This window comes from Papaver somniferum, chromosome 4 (genome assembly GCF_003573695.1).
Source record: "Papaver somniferum cultivar HN1 chromosome 4, ASM357369v1, whole genome shotgun sequence".
Classification (NCBI taxonomy): Eukaryota; Viridiplantae; Streptophyta; class Magnoliopsida; order Ranunculales; family Papaveraceae; genus Papaver; species Papaver somniferum.
This window is the reverse complement of record NC_039361.1, coordinates 77,741,475-77,757,988: the sequence shown is the minus strand read 5'-3', so window position 1 is coordinate 77,757,988 and position 16,514 is coordinate 77,741,475. Positions and strand designations below refer to the sequence as shown.

At 35.2% G+C, this 16,514-nt stretch overlaps 1 protein-coding gene across 1 annotated transcript; it reads left to right on the top strand.

The window, feature by feature from the left end:
• Positions 1-5,172: 5,172 nt before the first annotated feature.
• Positions 5,173-6,013, top strand: LOC113274010 (histone H2A.1-like). The gene is made up of 2 exons (XM_026523565.1): positions 5,173-5,450; positions 5,569-6,013. The coding sequence occupies exons 1-2, from the start codon at positions 5,244-5,246 to the stop codon at positions 5,821-5,823; spliced, it is 462 nt and encodes a 153-aa protein (XP_026379350.1). The 5' UTR covers positions 5,173-5,243; the 3' UTR covers positions 5,824-6,013.
• The last annotated feature ends 10,501 nt before the right edge of the window (positions 6,014-16,514 follow it).

Below are 16,514 nucleotides of genomic sequence, written 5' to 3'. Positions count from 1 at the left end.
GGGTCTCAGGTGAGAAATTCACTGTTGACATTGATAATGCAATTGTCGTCATGTTTTTCAACACAATTCGTTTCATTTCAGGCCAAACACAATGGTCAAGGATTTCCCTTAGTTATAATTGATTTGAGGTCAACCTCACTATAGGTGATGGGCATCCTTTAGCTTAAATAGTGCCAAATGAGTTTTCGATTATTTTTTTTGTCCAAATTTTATTTTCACGGATTTAGATGAATATTATCCATGGGTAAAAAAGAATTGGAGATATAGTAGGATCGCTTTCAAACTATCACATGGCCATATCCTTACTCAAACCAATCATTGGGATATTTTGCGCTCCAATGTTATTAGGATGGTTAGAGATTTCTTCACTCGTACGGTCTTTTCCTTATTCAATTCAACCGTACTAACATAGGCTTTATTAAAAAATAAATAAATCTAGTTGCAGAGGTTTGCCAGTGTAGACCAATAGACATGCAATTTTGTTCGTAAAATCATCTCGAAAGCTTTGGCTAATCCGATAATCCCATGAAACCCCACAGTGCCGGCCATGAGGCAAGGTCAACGAAGTTTGACTTCGGGGAAGCACGAGACTGGGGCAGCAAAACTAGTTTTTTGTGTAAGGGTGTTTTTGTGTTAAAAAGAAAAATAAAGGCTTAAATCATGATTACAAATGAAATAGATGACTTATTCCTATGAGATTTAGGGGTGTATTGTAAACAAAGAGTTATTTTAATGGTTCAGTGCTAAATATTTAACAATATCTTCTGAGGTTTTCATTGTTTTAAGTAATGACAAATATCTCATAGCTATCAAAATCACGTCCAGAAGGAGAAGGAAAAGTTGGAATATTGAACTCCAAATTTCAATTCCAAAATTAATATCCCATTTCTTCTACAATGATCTCGTCACTCTAATCACGGTTCATCTTATTTTATGAATGACCATGTGTCTACACGCTTATTATATCCACACTGACAAAGCTCAAAAACCTCCCAACACCTTAAACTGGCTTTCGAAAGTACAATGCTTGTTATTAGTTGGGAAATATCAGAACTTTTCATCTGCCAAATCAAAAGCAGTAATCTTCCGTTGGTACCGGTTCAACCGATGAAGGGATATCCATTCCAAAGTATACCGTCGGAACGTAATATATCATAACTGGGGCATAACTGATAACTAATTTCTCCTACATTTTTGCACCCACTGCTATCACCTTCTCCGAGAGTATATACTTGAACTGATCTTGTCTTTTGAACTATAGTAATTGGGATCATGAATTCTAATAACCTTGTAATTGTTATCAAAAAGATTAACAAAATCCAGTGACTATTCTAGTTCCTTCGCGGTAGATTCTTGAAAGGTTAAAGATTGTAACCAAATCAAGCCTCCCGTGTAAATGTATCTCTTTTCTTTAGAGATGGGATATTTTAGCTTTGTAAGTATTTTGTAAAAACATTTTTCGTTATCTTGTTCATCCCGATCAGACCATGTAAGTTTAAGAACCTCATCATATTATCCAAAACAAAGCCTCGAGTACCCACGTAATTCAACAAAAAAATAGAAACTTTTGGATGAGAAAAGAGAGATTCCCAATTTTTTGATCCAAGTTTGCAACTTAAGACATACCCGAAAGGAATATATGATAGGATTTTTTGATTGAATATCTATGCACAAATCAAAAATTTTGATATGCTTGTGGAAACATTTGGCAACTGAAAATATATATATAAACTTATATATGTGAAATGATGGTAACACAACTTCTAGACTATCTCTATACCCCTACTTACATTATTTATTTTTTTATGTAAAGGGGCAACATTTTTTGAGTATTCTTCGGGGCAGAAAAATGTCAGGGCCGGTCATGAAACCCCTCATGGCCGAATTATTATGTAAAAATAAGCTTTTTTATTCCTAAAAGATTTTGGTCATGAGCTAGCTAATTCATGTTAAACAAGGGCAATCTGGTCTTGCAGATATTAAGCATGATATTTATATATCTAGTACTAGTAATTCAAAATAGGTGTCGGACGATAAAACCCGAGCTGGTGTTTTAGACTGCAAGAGAAGTTACGATGCAGGTTTTTTTCACTCCTCTCCTCTCTCTCCCAAAAAAAACTCCTCTCTCTCTCTCCCTAAAAAACTCCCAACTTCTACAGCAATCTCCGCTTCCTTTCTTGCACGGATTTAGTGCCCGGACTAGATCCGAGCAAGGCTTTCTCATTTATGTTTTTTTGGGTTCTTTTGGGTGTGGTCATGAAGATTTCAAGTGGGTGTTTGCCTTGTTTTTTATTTATTTAAAACTCAAAATTCATCTTTTTAGATCCAGTACTTGTGCTTTGATTTTCTTCTTCATATCTCTTTCGCTTATTCCTCAGCATCATATTTTGTCAAGCTTTGATGATGGGAGCAGTTGATGGTGGAGTTGGGCTCTTATATTAAGTTGTTTGCATTTCCAGGGTATGATATTCATCTCCATTGTTACTCCTCTATTTCTTGTTTACCTGCAACTCCATCTCCTTCTCATTTACTCTTAAACTCTTCACATCAATCAAGTTGTCTCTTGGTTTTAGTTCAACCCAACAAATCTTTATCTAGGTGACGGCAATGGGTACTGATTTAGTTGGTGAAGGGGTGTTTCTAATATTCTTCTCATGAGGGTTCCAGTAATGAAAATGATGTATATCAATAAAATGTTTGGTCATCGTGATTTTCGGATAACAACGGTGGTTTCCATTAGTATATGGACTTTTGGGTGATGAAAGTGAAGATGGTTTGGAGGCGTGGAGGCAGACGGCGTTGATCGGCAAAAGCGGCAGCTGCAACAGCGGATGCAGTGGGATGACGGAAAAAACTGTTATAAGAAAATTTGGGTTATAATCCTTGTTAGGTTTTCTTTTTTTATTGTGGGCTTCTTAACCGGGGACTTATGTCCATGGGATATTATATGGGCTTTTCATTAGTGTTTCCAAGTAATATTTGTATGGGCTCGATCTTTAGGAGTTTTGGCTAGTGAAAACTACAGGGAGACCCATTCTCCCTGATGTTTCTACTGTGAAATCCACGCTCCCAAAATTACAGGCGCGCATCCAAATTATGGAAGAAAATTATTCTCAAACCCAAAATATATAAAATTCTGTTTCTGTTTCTGTTTCAATTTTTTTTTTCTTCTTCTTCTTCTCCACTATACCTAGATCTCAGAAAAAGGGAGATATTCGATTGATTTCGAGAACAAATTCATGCCTAAATTCGATTGATCTCAACAGCAGCACCAAATCGTCTTCTTCTTCGAATTAACGACGAACCCTCTTACTAACGATTCTCTTCATTACAATTTCAATTCACTACTGTTATTAATGGTAGCAGCAAAAATCCCTAAATGGGTTTGTAGAACACGGTTTGGTCATCATAGAGTTATGATCAAAACTTGTTTTCAATGAAGATTTTGAAATGAATTTCAGATTTTTATGAAACTCTCAGCCGTGAATTGGTTGGAGTAAGCAATACTGGATGAGTTGTGAAGAAGGTTTAATTGCAGATGATGGTGTAAATACATGAAAGAAGATGATGGTGTAAATACATGATTTTGACCAAGAGCCCCCGAATAACTGAAAGATAATGGTTTGCGTGGGAGTTAATGAAACATGAAAGAAGATGATGGTGTGGTTATGACTACATAACATGTCATTCAGTCGAGAAACTGTCTGCATAACATGTTATGCATTCGTGAAAATGGATGCATAACCTGTTATGCATCTACAAAAATTGTTGCATAACTTGTTATGCGGTCCAGAAAACCTGCATAACCTGTTATGCGTCCGAAAATATGGCTACATAATGCATTATGCATCGAGAAAATAGATGCATAACCAGATATGCATCCCTAAATATGGATGCATACTGCATTATGCATCAATTTTTTATATGTACTGCTAAAATCAACCAAAAAATGGTAATATATAACTTGTTATAGATGCATTATTTTGTTATCCAAATGCATAATTGTCATGCAGTGGAGAAAATGGTTGCATAATTCGTTATGCGTCTGCAGAATGTGTTATGCATCGTTTTTGGTGACTGCATAATGGTTAAGTATCAAGTTTTTAAAAAATTTCCCTAAAATGAGGATCACCTCCGATTTTTTCGTTAAAAACAAAAATTTGATATTATTGTTTGTACTCGTTGCGTAGCTCTTTTAAAAAGATTTCCAACGATATAAAATTTGTAAAATTCTAAGGCGTGGATTTTTAGATATGTTTTGTCCAAGTTGCGCTGCCAATTATACCCCTGAAAAATTAGGCCGCGTAACGAGTTATGCCTGAAAAGATAGTATGCATAATCAGTTATGTATTGATTCATATAATTATGGGTGTCATGGTATACAAAATTAATTGTGGGTCTGAGAATGAGAATATTATTTTTTTTGGATCTCCCCCTAATTTCTCCTTTTGTCTACGCATTCAACCATTTCGGTCTTTTGTAACTGGGTTTCCATTTTTGGTTCTTATAGGAATTTCAACTTTGAAATGCCATCAATATGGGTTGTAACTTGTATCTGGTTTCGTACAATACTTTTTGTACGTTACATTTCTAATATGATCTTATTTACCGAGCAACAACAACAAAAAAAAAAAGAAAAAAAAAAGGTTACGATGCAAGGGAAGTTTAAAACAGGGAACAAGTGCTCGAACGATGAATCACTTCTTAATGCCAGTGCAATTCAAAATGTTTCCAGAAAGCTATACGCGGTTTCAAACACATCCAGATTTTGCAACTAACGGGATTGAAACTGCAATCTCCCACCACATTTTAGACTTTATCCACGTGGATGCTTTATAAGGGCCGAATTTAACTCCCCTGTGCAGTTAAGTATTGCGAAAATCTTATTGGTTAACAATAAAGCACGCGGATCACTATATTTGTGCAAAGTATAAATATACAACCGTTAGATTATGATCTAAAGAGAATCGAAATACCAAAAGTCAATAGAAAAATATTGACCAAAATATTATTGGATAATAATGAAACACACGGATCGCTGGTTTGTATAAACAAACAAGTTGTATCAACCGTCGATTGTAATCTAAAGAGAGCCGAATACCAAAAATCCATTTCTGGAGTTCAGTATAAATGACCAGCAAACCAGACCAGTTAGATTAACAAACTCGATTCCATCTCTCAACAATCCACAGAAATTCTCTCAATCTCGAAACCCTAGTTTCAGAATAATTTTTAGGTTATTAATGGAAGGAACTGCAACTGCAAATGTTGGCAAGGGAGGAAGAAAAGGCGGTGATAGAAAGAAAGCAGTAACAAAATCAGCCAAAGCTGGATTACAATTCCCAGTTGGAAGAATCACTCGTTTCTTAAAGAAAGGTCGTTATTCTCAACGTCTTGGTTCTGGTGCTCCCGTTTACATGGCTGCTGTTCTTGAATATCTCGCTGCTGAGGTAACAACAAACAAAAAAAACCCTAATTTTCACTAGTTTTCTTCATTTTGAATCTGGGTTTTATCATTGATTTTGATTCTGATGAATCTGATTTGTGTAATTTAATTTGGGTTTTTAGGTATTGGAATTAGCTGGAAATGCTGCAAGAGACAACAAGAAATCAAGAATTATCCCAAAACATTTATGTTTAGCAATAAGGAATGATGAAGAATTGGGGAAATTACTTGCCGGTGTTACAATTGCTAGTGGTGGTGTTCTTCCTAACATTAATTCTGTTTTGTTACCAAAGAAGAGCGGAAAGACCGAGGCAGAGAAACCCTCTACTCCAAAATTTCCAGGAAAATCTGTTGCTTCTAAATCTCCTAAGAAGTAAAAATAGGATCTAGTTTACTTAGTAGTAGTGCTCATAATTTATTTGGGTGTAATACTGAATGTGTAAGTAATGAAATGTAGGGTTCAACCTTTTGGGTTGCAATTTGTAGTGAAACATTCGTCTTCTTCAATACATGTTTACCATTCATAAAACTTTTTGGGATGTAAAGTTTACCATTCATCTTCTTCAACTTTACTGAGTCACCCATTGTGTTCATTGACAAATGTTTCGTAGAATCGTAGTGGAAGAAGCTGTACATTGACTTTGAGGTTCTTTGCAATTCCAGCGAGATACTGACTGTGGTAAAATGCCTGTTTGGCTGTTTCATCTCTAATTCCGAAGGAAAACGAGTACCATCTGTAGATCCATATAAGATCCACGCTTTACTTCATTCATTTCATAATTCATACATACCGTCTCTGAATGTGTAGCCTAGGGGAACAAATAACATTCGCTGTAAGTCTGCAGTAATAACACTATAATGCTTGAGATAATTCTCATGGTTTGCACTCTTAACAAATCTAATATTGTCCAAAACCTGACAAGAAAAAATGCACTATAATTCAATTAACACTTTTCTGACATTTATATTCTGTTTAGTAGGAAAGCGGCAACTGGTGCAAGCGCAGCACAAAGTTTATTAGTAGTACTTCTATGGAACAGCACAAAGTTTATTAGTAACACTTTTCTGACAAGAAAAAAAATTGCACTCTATTCACTGGGAGCAAAAATAAAGTTGGTCTCGGACTTGGGTCCCTGGAACAGCTCAACAAGGCTCTCGTTGCAAAACTCGCATGGAGATTTCGTGATGACCCATCAGCGCCATGGTGCAAACTTCTTCGAGTGAAATATTCCAAGAGTACAAATATTTGGGCTGCAAAGACCCCTAAAAAATGCTCCTCGCCATGGCAGGTTTTGTTGAGCTCTAGAAGTATATACTCAAAAGAGGATGCTTATGGCTTGTTGGTGATGGAAATTCGATAGACATATGGGGTGATCCATGGAACCCTACTCTGCAAAATTTTAGGCCGACTGCTACTTCCACAGTCTGCTACGGTTACAACAAAGTCACTGAGCTTCTAATTCCAATGAAGGCACTTGCAATAACCACTTAATCCATGAGCTTTTTGACTCCAATGAAGCTGAGCAAATCCTGAAATTGCACATCACTAAAGGAGCCAGAACCTGACAAATTAGTATGTTGTCCCAATCCTGTCAAAAACTAATGGTCTCAATTTCGGGTGAGTCCTCTTCTCTTAATAACACGTCCTTCACATGGGTTAAGTTCTGGAGGAAGAAAATATTAGCTCCAAAAATTCGTATGTTCATTTGGAGGCTACTACATAATGGAGTGAGTGTTCTTGAGATAATTGGCAGATATATTAATGGGGTTGCAAATGATTGTAGATTCTGTGATAACCCGCCTGAGACCATTGATCATGTTGTTTCTTTTTACATTGTCCCTTCACCCAAGCTATCTGGTTTGCATCTCCTATCGGGGACAGAGGGAGAGGGTGCAGGTGATCGTTTTAAATTTAGGTAAGAAAGGGCTTAGGTTTTGTATAATATTAAGGTCTTGTGGGTGTAAATAACTAGAACACCGCTGACACGGTGGGAGGGCCGACCGAAGAAAACCGAAACAAATAACAATTTCCGTCGGTGGGCATATACTATCTTCGTTTTAGGAAAAATGATATTTTCATAGTTTTATTTTCACAAAATTGATTAAAAAGACCAAAACCAATAATTTTTGGGCGAAACAGACTTGTACATTTTGATACTGTTTATATGGACATGAATCAAGAAAATACAGTTCAATTATCCATTTTGGATATTTCAACCAGGGAAAAAAAATTGTTTACCTAAAATACCCTTACAACTCACCCGTTTATAAACAGAATTCTATAGAGTTTTACTATCTGACTTCTTTTCGTTACTTTAAGCATCGATCTTCTTCTCGGTTACTACCACTACACCCACGATGAATACCAGAACTACTAGTATGTGTGCGAAAAATGACTGGGAACAGGTTGGCATTGACGTTGAAGTTGGTAGTCAATGGATAGGGTTCAAGTGTTGTTCAAGATCCGTTTGGAGAGGGAAAAAATGGGTTGTGGTTGGATACGACTTTTTACGAGAGTGTGGCTGAAATTTAGTCATCATATAGGTTTGTATTAGGAGAGTTGAGACTTGATTTATAATCTTAGAAGAACACAGAATATTTGGAATTGAAGTCATTTTAAGCAAGCTTTAAACCTGGGAAATATGGTCGAAGAACACTGGCTTTTGTCGTTGATATTTGGCAATGAATGACTGAATTTTTGAACATTGTAGTATGCAGGGATGCTTGTAAGAGTTTGGTGCTCTACCAATTCGAGTTTATAGGAAAGAGATCTATAAATATGGGCCAAAAATATCACACCAAACTCACCTCTTCATCAACTTTTAAAATTTCCGTAACCTGTTTGATAGAATGCCTGAAAGAAAAGTGAAAGAGTGTTAGAGTGTCATAACATACTCAATTGAGGTGAGCGAGAAGAGAATAGAGGTTACGAAAAGATTTTTTTAAATACATAAGATAAATGTATTTCAAGTAATATTGGTAAACACTAGTTGATTACCAATAACGATGTTGGTTTATCGTACATCACTGACTAAACCATTATATTTTTTTCACGAGTTCAGGTACATCACAGATTAAAATAGGATCCTTCAAATTCCGACAGGAAAAAAAAAAGGATATATCTGAAATCATCATGTACAACTTAGATAAAAAGAATACTTTCTTCAGGATGAAACCTGAACATTTCTGACAAATCATACAATAACACCATGTGCCGATTTAAGCAAGTCTTCATATAAATATTCATACCGCAATTACGATATATATAAATCAACGTTGCAAAGATAAAAGTGTTACAAGCAAAAAATTTAAAACAAACTATACCAATAATTTTTTTTTTGTGGCAGCCTAGAGATGAACAACTTAACGGATCCAAATAGTCTTAGTTATGTAGTTGTTCGCATCATGCCAATTTTGCATTCTTGGTTTACTAACAATGTTCACAGCATTCCAATTTTCCATACTTGATGAAACAACAACCTTCACATTATTCTTGTTTGTTGTTCTTGATTCACCAACAGTTTTGTTCCGCTATTATTTCCTGCAATAACAAAATAATATTTCATTCATAATGGTTACTTTAAACCTGGATGAAACCAGACTCATCCAACAATAACACAGGGTGTACAAAGGTCACATTTTGTGGAAACGCATGACGAAATCAGCTTCATGCACTAATAACACATGCTGAAATCAGTTTCGTCTAGTTTAAAATCATGTTCCAACCAGCGGAAACACATGATGAAACAACCATATTTCTTCCAATGGCACACCACAGGATGAAACCAGGCTCATCCAAGACAGCACCTGATGAAACTAGTTTCATCCAGTAATCACACAGGTGTACAAAGGTTTCATCTAGTGGAAACACATAATGAAACCATGTTTCATCCAGTGGCAACACATGATGAAATCAATTTCATTCAGTATAATAACAAATGATGAATCAATTCCTATGTTATAAACCTAGATAAGTTCTTTTTGGCATTATATAAACTACCTCAACCAAGATAAGATCATATGCACCGACAATAGCATTTAAAGTAGTCAAACAACACTTAAGATAAAAGTAAAACAGAAGTACTAACAACCTAATCTAAGAAACATAAAACCAGGTTCATCTAACTCTGCATTAATAATAATTTTAAGTTCAACAAATCTAAACCTTGTGTTACCTAGGTTCATTAATTCTACACAAATAATCAATAACAGTTAAAACAGAAAGAAAATGGGAAGTAGTACCTTTAGCCAGGGGCGCCATTGTATCCTACCAATTTAGCGAAACTGTTAAAAAGGAAATTCATTCTAACTAAACCTGGATGAATCCAGTTTCATCCTAGTTTGATTGGGTTTGATACAAAACCAATTTGATATGAAAACCAATTTAGCGAAACTGTTAAAAAGGAAATTCATTCTAACTAAACCTGGATGAATCCGGTTTCGTCCTAGTTTGATTGGGTTACAGAGAAAACCAGTTTGATATGAAACCAATTTCATATCATACGTTATGACCATTTTGCAAAACCTAGATGGATGATATCCAGTTTCACCCTAGTTTAAATGGGTTAGTGAGAACCAATTTCATAAGAAACCATGACATGAAAGAGAAAGTTTCTTATACAGATGAAAACAATTTCAGAATTGGGAAAAAAATTCAAAGAAAATCAAAAATTAATAGATATAAATAGTAATTACCCTCTTCATGGTGAATAAGAGAAGAATCAATTAGGATTTTCGGTGTTTTTAGGGATTGTTTGGTGATTGAAATTTTCTGATTGAAGTGGTTGTGGTGATGACTAAAAGATGAAACTGATGAGGGTTTCTGGTGTTCATGGTTAATTCACTGGTGATGGCAGAGAGAGTTTGATGCAAATGGAAGATAAGTTTTGAAGATGTCAATGGTGGAGAAAATTAAGTACCGATGGTAAAGAAGGATGTATCGTATTTTCTGGTTGTAAAGAAAGATATGAGATGGTCTAGAAAGTGCGAAGATCATGTCGATGGTTTTGAGGAGGTGTAATAGAAAGAGAGAATATATATGGTTCAGGGCTACCATCGTCAATTTGACATTAAAAAGTCCATTTCACCCAGGTAAAAACTTTACTCGTCCATCTGAACTGGAAAGAGTACTTTCTGGTCAAATGACCCATTTTCTATTTTATTTTGCCTAATAATAGGCCAAATTGATAAAGTGATTACTTTTCCAGAAACAAGGGGAAATTGAAAAGGTGAAAGTATTTTTTTTGCTTAAACGAAGTGAAAGTATCACTTTTTCTGAAACGGAAAATTAGTCGATGCATAAACCAAAATATGACTGCATAATGTGTTATGCATCCTTTGTGACGGTTTGCATAATGGATATGCATTGAATTTTCCAATACTATGCCTATAATCAAAGTATCACTTTTCCTGAAACGTAGGGAGTACATCGTTTTATTAGTTGCAACGGAAAATTAGTTAGATGCATAAACCAAAATATGGCTACATAAAGTATTATGTATCCTTTGTGGTGGTTTGCATAATGAATATACATATAATTCGAAAATTGTGCCAAAAACGATAAATACCTCCAAATTTTTCGTAAAAATTCTAAATTTTATATTGTTGTTTGTACTCATTGCGTAGATTTTTTTATAACTTTTCCAACGAGATAAAATTTGTAAAATTCTAAGGCACGGATTTTTAGATATGTTATATTAAAGTTTGGTTGCCAATTATGCCCCTAAAGAATAGGATACACACGGAGTTATAGTAATTGGACTAAAAGGGAGGGATATTTTGGTATTATCAAGTGCACACTACCAAAATCTTTTTATGAAATTGCAAATTTACGTGAGGTTTCAATTTACAAAAAAGTGGCCATAAAAGGGACTCCCTCCCTTCGAACCCTTCGGGCCCTCCGGTCGGTCGGCCCAATTATGGTAAAATGAAAATTTGTACGAGAAAAGGGGTTAAACTGTAAACTGATTTATTCAAATAGCTGCACAGGGATTTTTTTTTTTAAAGCATACAGTGATGTGCAAGAGGTTGACTATTTGTCAGAACAAATTTTTTTAACCCCATAGCATAAACATCCTGGCTCCATCTTAGTCAACTCAGAGATTCATATAATCGACCACGGTACTCAGAATCTAACAAACCAAAATCACATAAATAAATTAAGAAGATGGATATGGTCCATATGGAGATAGAAGTATGCGCATGTTGACTAAGGTGAACGGTGTTTCACAAAACATCTGTATGAACGTCAGTGCCAAGATGAACCCTAATGGATTGAGATAGGCACCCACTGGTCTGAATCCTAATTCTAGTATCAACTCATCTGGTATATACAAGGACCCCGTCGGCCGATTTATCTATTCAATATAATCATATTATTATTTTATCATCTTTTTTGAAAGAATCGACAACATGACCAGATCTTTTGAATGCAAGCGCATGCTCCTTTTCAGCAGATTACATATAGTTTCCATGGATCCTGCATTCAACTCTTGCTTAGGAGACGGAGACAGGGAGAACACACACATATTTCCATCCAAGTGTTGATACTCGAGTTTTTATTATTGTTATTATATATTTTAATATTATGGAACGGGGATGGTCAGTGCATTTATTATTATTATTTTTATAAAAGTTGGCCACTAGGGCTTTTATTCTTATTATTTTTATTTATAACTTTTTTTTTGCTATTAGGTAAAGAGTATTATTACAAGAAACTAGTTGGAAGCCTAACAAGCTAAGCTCCAACGACGTACTATTACATTAGTTGAACAGGTTGGATGCCCAGCTGAGCTAGATACCCATTTTTTTTTATTATTATTGTTATAGAAAAACATATTAATTATTTAAAGGTCAATATGAATTCAACATGGAAAAGAATTACAAGGGGTGGGTAAGGAGCCTAGCAACAAGTTGGACGCCTACACTTTTCTGAATGAAAATCGCTAACCTATGAAATAAATAATTGCAAAAATGGGGCTTGATCTCAATACTTTACTTCATCCTAGCAGCGACAACAAGGCGATACCAGTGCCCCACCAACTCACTTAGAGAAACACATAAAGTTGCAAAAATGGAAACATAACGTGATATGATGATGACTCTGAGATATCTATCATGTTATTTCTAACACCTCTGCTCTATCATTTTATGAATAGACCATTTAGTTGGGTCCCTCAACTCCAACAATCAGGAGGTTTGCTTCCATCCACTTAGATTGGTAAGTGTTGTCCTGAATTAACACAAGTTTCTAGACGTTTGAGTTTCCTTATTTCAACTAAAAGTTTCTTCGTTACCCCCAAACTTAAACCTAACATTGTCCTCAACATTTCAAATTAATGTGAAATACCAAAAATATAGGTAACTAGAGAAATAAAGAGGTAAGTCAGAAAGCTAGTACCTGTTTGAGCACTGCTCAGTCGAACTCACGAGTTTTGATATCTCAAGCTTGTGGTCAATGTTTAATGAAAAAAAATTTATCTTGATTCCTAGTCTACTAAGTCAAGTTTTGGACTAGGTATATAAGTTGGTAGTTGAGTATCAAACATCATCCTCGAAAACTGAAGATCGACGAAGATATTGGAGAACTTCATCAACAAGGTACGGATGTGAAGACTGAACCATTTGCAAATAAGAAAATTTTCAAATGGTAGTTGAGTATCCACTGTTTACACACAAGCTTTAATATTTTATTTATTTGAGACTATGTCGTATGACTTTTAGTAGATTTATTGTAAAGAAGAAATTTTGAATCAAGCTTTTCTTGTTTAACATATCGAAATATGATTCAAGCAATGGAGGTTCATTGGTCCTTTGGTAACTCAGTTCGAAACAATTTATTGTTCAATAACTAATGTTTTGGATCATTTGAAAATTTCTCAAGCAATGATATTTATATTTATGAAAAATGGGAAGGTTTCAAACATTAAGAGAAAAATTCATAACTACTGTAATTAAGACTCAGGGTAGGTTGGCTAACCATCTCGCAAACAGTGGATATCTGAGTTTCCGGAATGCAGGAAGCTTGGAGAACCAGTTCGCAAACCATAAAGTTCGGAATGTAACAATTCATCAACTTGGTTCACGAACCGTGGTGATCTGAAGTTGGTAAAAGGTTAACGGTTGGGGAACCCAGTTCACGACTCGTTGTCATCTGAGTTCACGAGTCACTTATCGGTTCACAAACCGTAGCGCCCAGAATTCATGAACTGCCTAACGGTTCACGACCCGTTTCACCTACGGTCCCAGTAAATATTTAGCAGATGGTCAAAAACTTATCTTTTAAATACGTTTAGCATCGCTATGACTCTCACAAACACCTATAAGATATCTATGATCACTAAAACACCTCGTGGATGTGCATCTTGATTTATATTGCTTATTAGTTTGAAAGGCATATTTGCCAAGAACTATCAATATACACGGTTCACGTACCCGTACCACTGTGTATTCTTCTATGTGATTCTAAGACAAACTTCTCACATGCTTACTTGAAACCCTAATTAGAGTTTCATCTAAATAGGAAAAGTGTTTGCTTGAATCTCAATTTATATTAGCTTGAATTCTAAGCAACCCTCAATTTATGTTTTTTTTTTTTTTCCAGTTATTGAGGTTTTTATAAGCTTTTTCAGTCAACATAGATAGAAATCACAAAGTTATCTTCCTCTAAGACTTTGTGATACCTCAAGATAGATATTTGAAGACTATTCTTAATTAATTAGTAAACGATTGTTCTTGACATGTAGTTAATGTTAGAGCATTGCTCGGTCGAACTCACAGTGTTGTTATCTCAAGCTTGTTGTCATATTTAGTTGATCAAAACTATATCTTGATTTTTAGTCTACATTTGGTCAAGTCTCAGATTGGAATAGAAGTATGTAGTTGAGTACCAGACATCACTGCGTTCTACCGTTTGAAGCCGAAGATCAACCGAAGCTTTTGGAGAACTTCATCAACAAAAGGTAAGTGAAGACTGAATCACATATTACTCAATTTTTCACCTTTCTATCTATAAGACAATGCACCTTTCTATCTATAAGACAATGTCGCGTAATTAAATTAAACATTACATGCATAATAGAAATTTCGGGTCAAGTTTATCTTGTTAATCGTTCTCGAGATATATTGACTAAGATTAAAAACATTTTTTTCATACTTGATGAATTTGGTTAAGAACAATTTATTGTTTATTGACAATGCGGGGGTATAACAACCACACCCAATATTTTGTTCGGCAATCTGTATGGACTAAACTCAAATATAATTATGAGAGCACCAACTAAAAAGTGAGACTCAATCAAGAATTATATCAAAGAGCTTTATTTCTTTCTCAATACAATCAACAAATCGAACAGATAGAAATCCATGAGCCTGATAGATATGAGAAATAACTTGGACGGTACCAAAGACCAATGCCCAAGTGTCAATCAAGTTATATCCAACAAACAAGGTCGGATTTATGAACTGTGATTGATCTACGCATAACCTGTGATATTTCAATTATATAAATAAATATAATGTGGAAAAGAAATAACACAGATACCAAAATTTTTGTTAACGAGGAAACTGCAAATGCAGAAAAACCCCTGGATCTAGTCCATATTTGAACGCCACACTGTATTAAGCCGCTACAGACTCTAGCCTACTAGTACTACAAGTTAACTTCGGACTGGAATGTAGCTGAGACCTAACCAAGTGTCACACCGATTAAGGTACAGTCGCATTCCTTACGCCTATAGAACCACGCCGGATTCTGTGCACTTGATTCCCTTATCTGATCTCACCCACAACTAAGAGCCGATACGACCCAAAGTCGAAGACTTATAAACAAATCTGTCTCCCACAGATATATCTATCTTTTATTCTTTTTGTTCTGTCTTTTGATACAAAGATGAAGGTGAACATGAACCAACTAATAATCCGGTATTATACTCCCGAAGAGCGGCCTATAAATATTATTCACCTCACAATAACCTAACTGATTAACAAAAGAAGTTATTGTGGAATCACAAGAGTCTGAGACGAAGAACTGTTGTGATTAGTTTTTATATCTTACCTATCAGAGATAAATCTCGAGTAAATCTCAGAGAAGATAAAAGTCAATACGATAGAACAAGTAAGATCAGAATACGCAATTACAGAGAAAATAGTTGGATCTGGCTTCACGAATCCCAAATGAAGTCTTCAAGTCGTTAACCTAATAATGGTTTTGCAAAACCTAGGTTAAAGGAGAATCGACTCTAGTTTTCAACTAGGTTACACGGAAGTGTCGGGATTAGGTTTTCCAGTTTCTAGAGTTCTCCCTTATATATCCTTTCAAACCAGGGTTGCTTTCAGCTTAGTAACAAAGCATTCAATATTCACCGTTAGATGAATTTCAGATTTAAGATTCAAGCTAAGTCTGCTTAGAAATTAAGCAATTAATCTCCATCGTTAGATGGTCTTACCTTGTTACACACAAATGATATATACTTATATTTAGACATGGGTAACCGTACTTAAACGTGTATATTGGGTTGGCTCAATAACAGTTAACCGAAGTTATCTATATGAATACTTTTGACTTAGCCATATTCATCTAACATTTATAGATCAAATATGATGATCAATCAATCATGATCGATAATCAAATGAATCTAGTTATGTTTCAAATAGAGTTGTTCAATTGTTCACTATCTCATAGAAATATTCATAAAAAAATTGAAACGAAATCGGTTTGATTCATGATTGTACAAAGTAATTATACAAGAATCAATTCATGAACATTAAGCAACGGTTTGCAAAGTTAATTTGCATTCTTTAAATCACAAATGTTTTAGTCATGAGTATGAGAATCATACATTACCGATTTTAGAACTTAACCACTATGTTCGCAAACCCATTTCACGAACAACCATTCTGGACCCAACTCAGGTAAACCCGTTTGCATACTAGGTACGCAAACAAGAGCTCCAAACCTTCTCAGGTAAATCCATTCGCATACTAGGTAGGCAAATAAGAGTTCTGGGCATGAATCATCACAATACATTTCGCATACTGGGAATGCATACCGTGTTGTATCCAGACATGG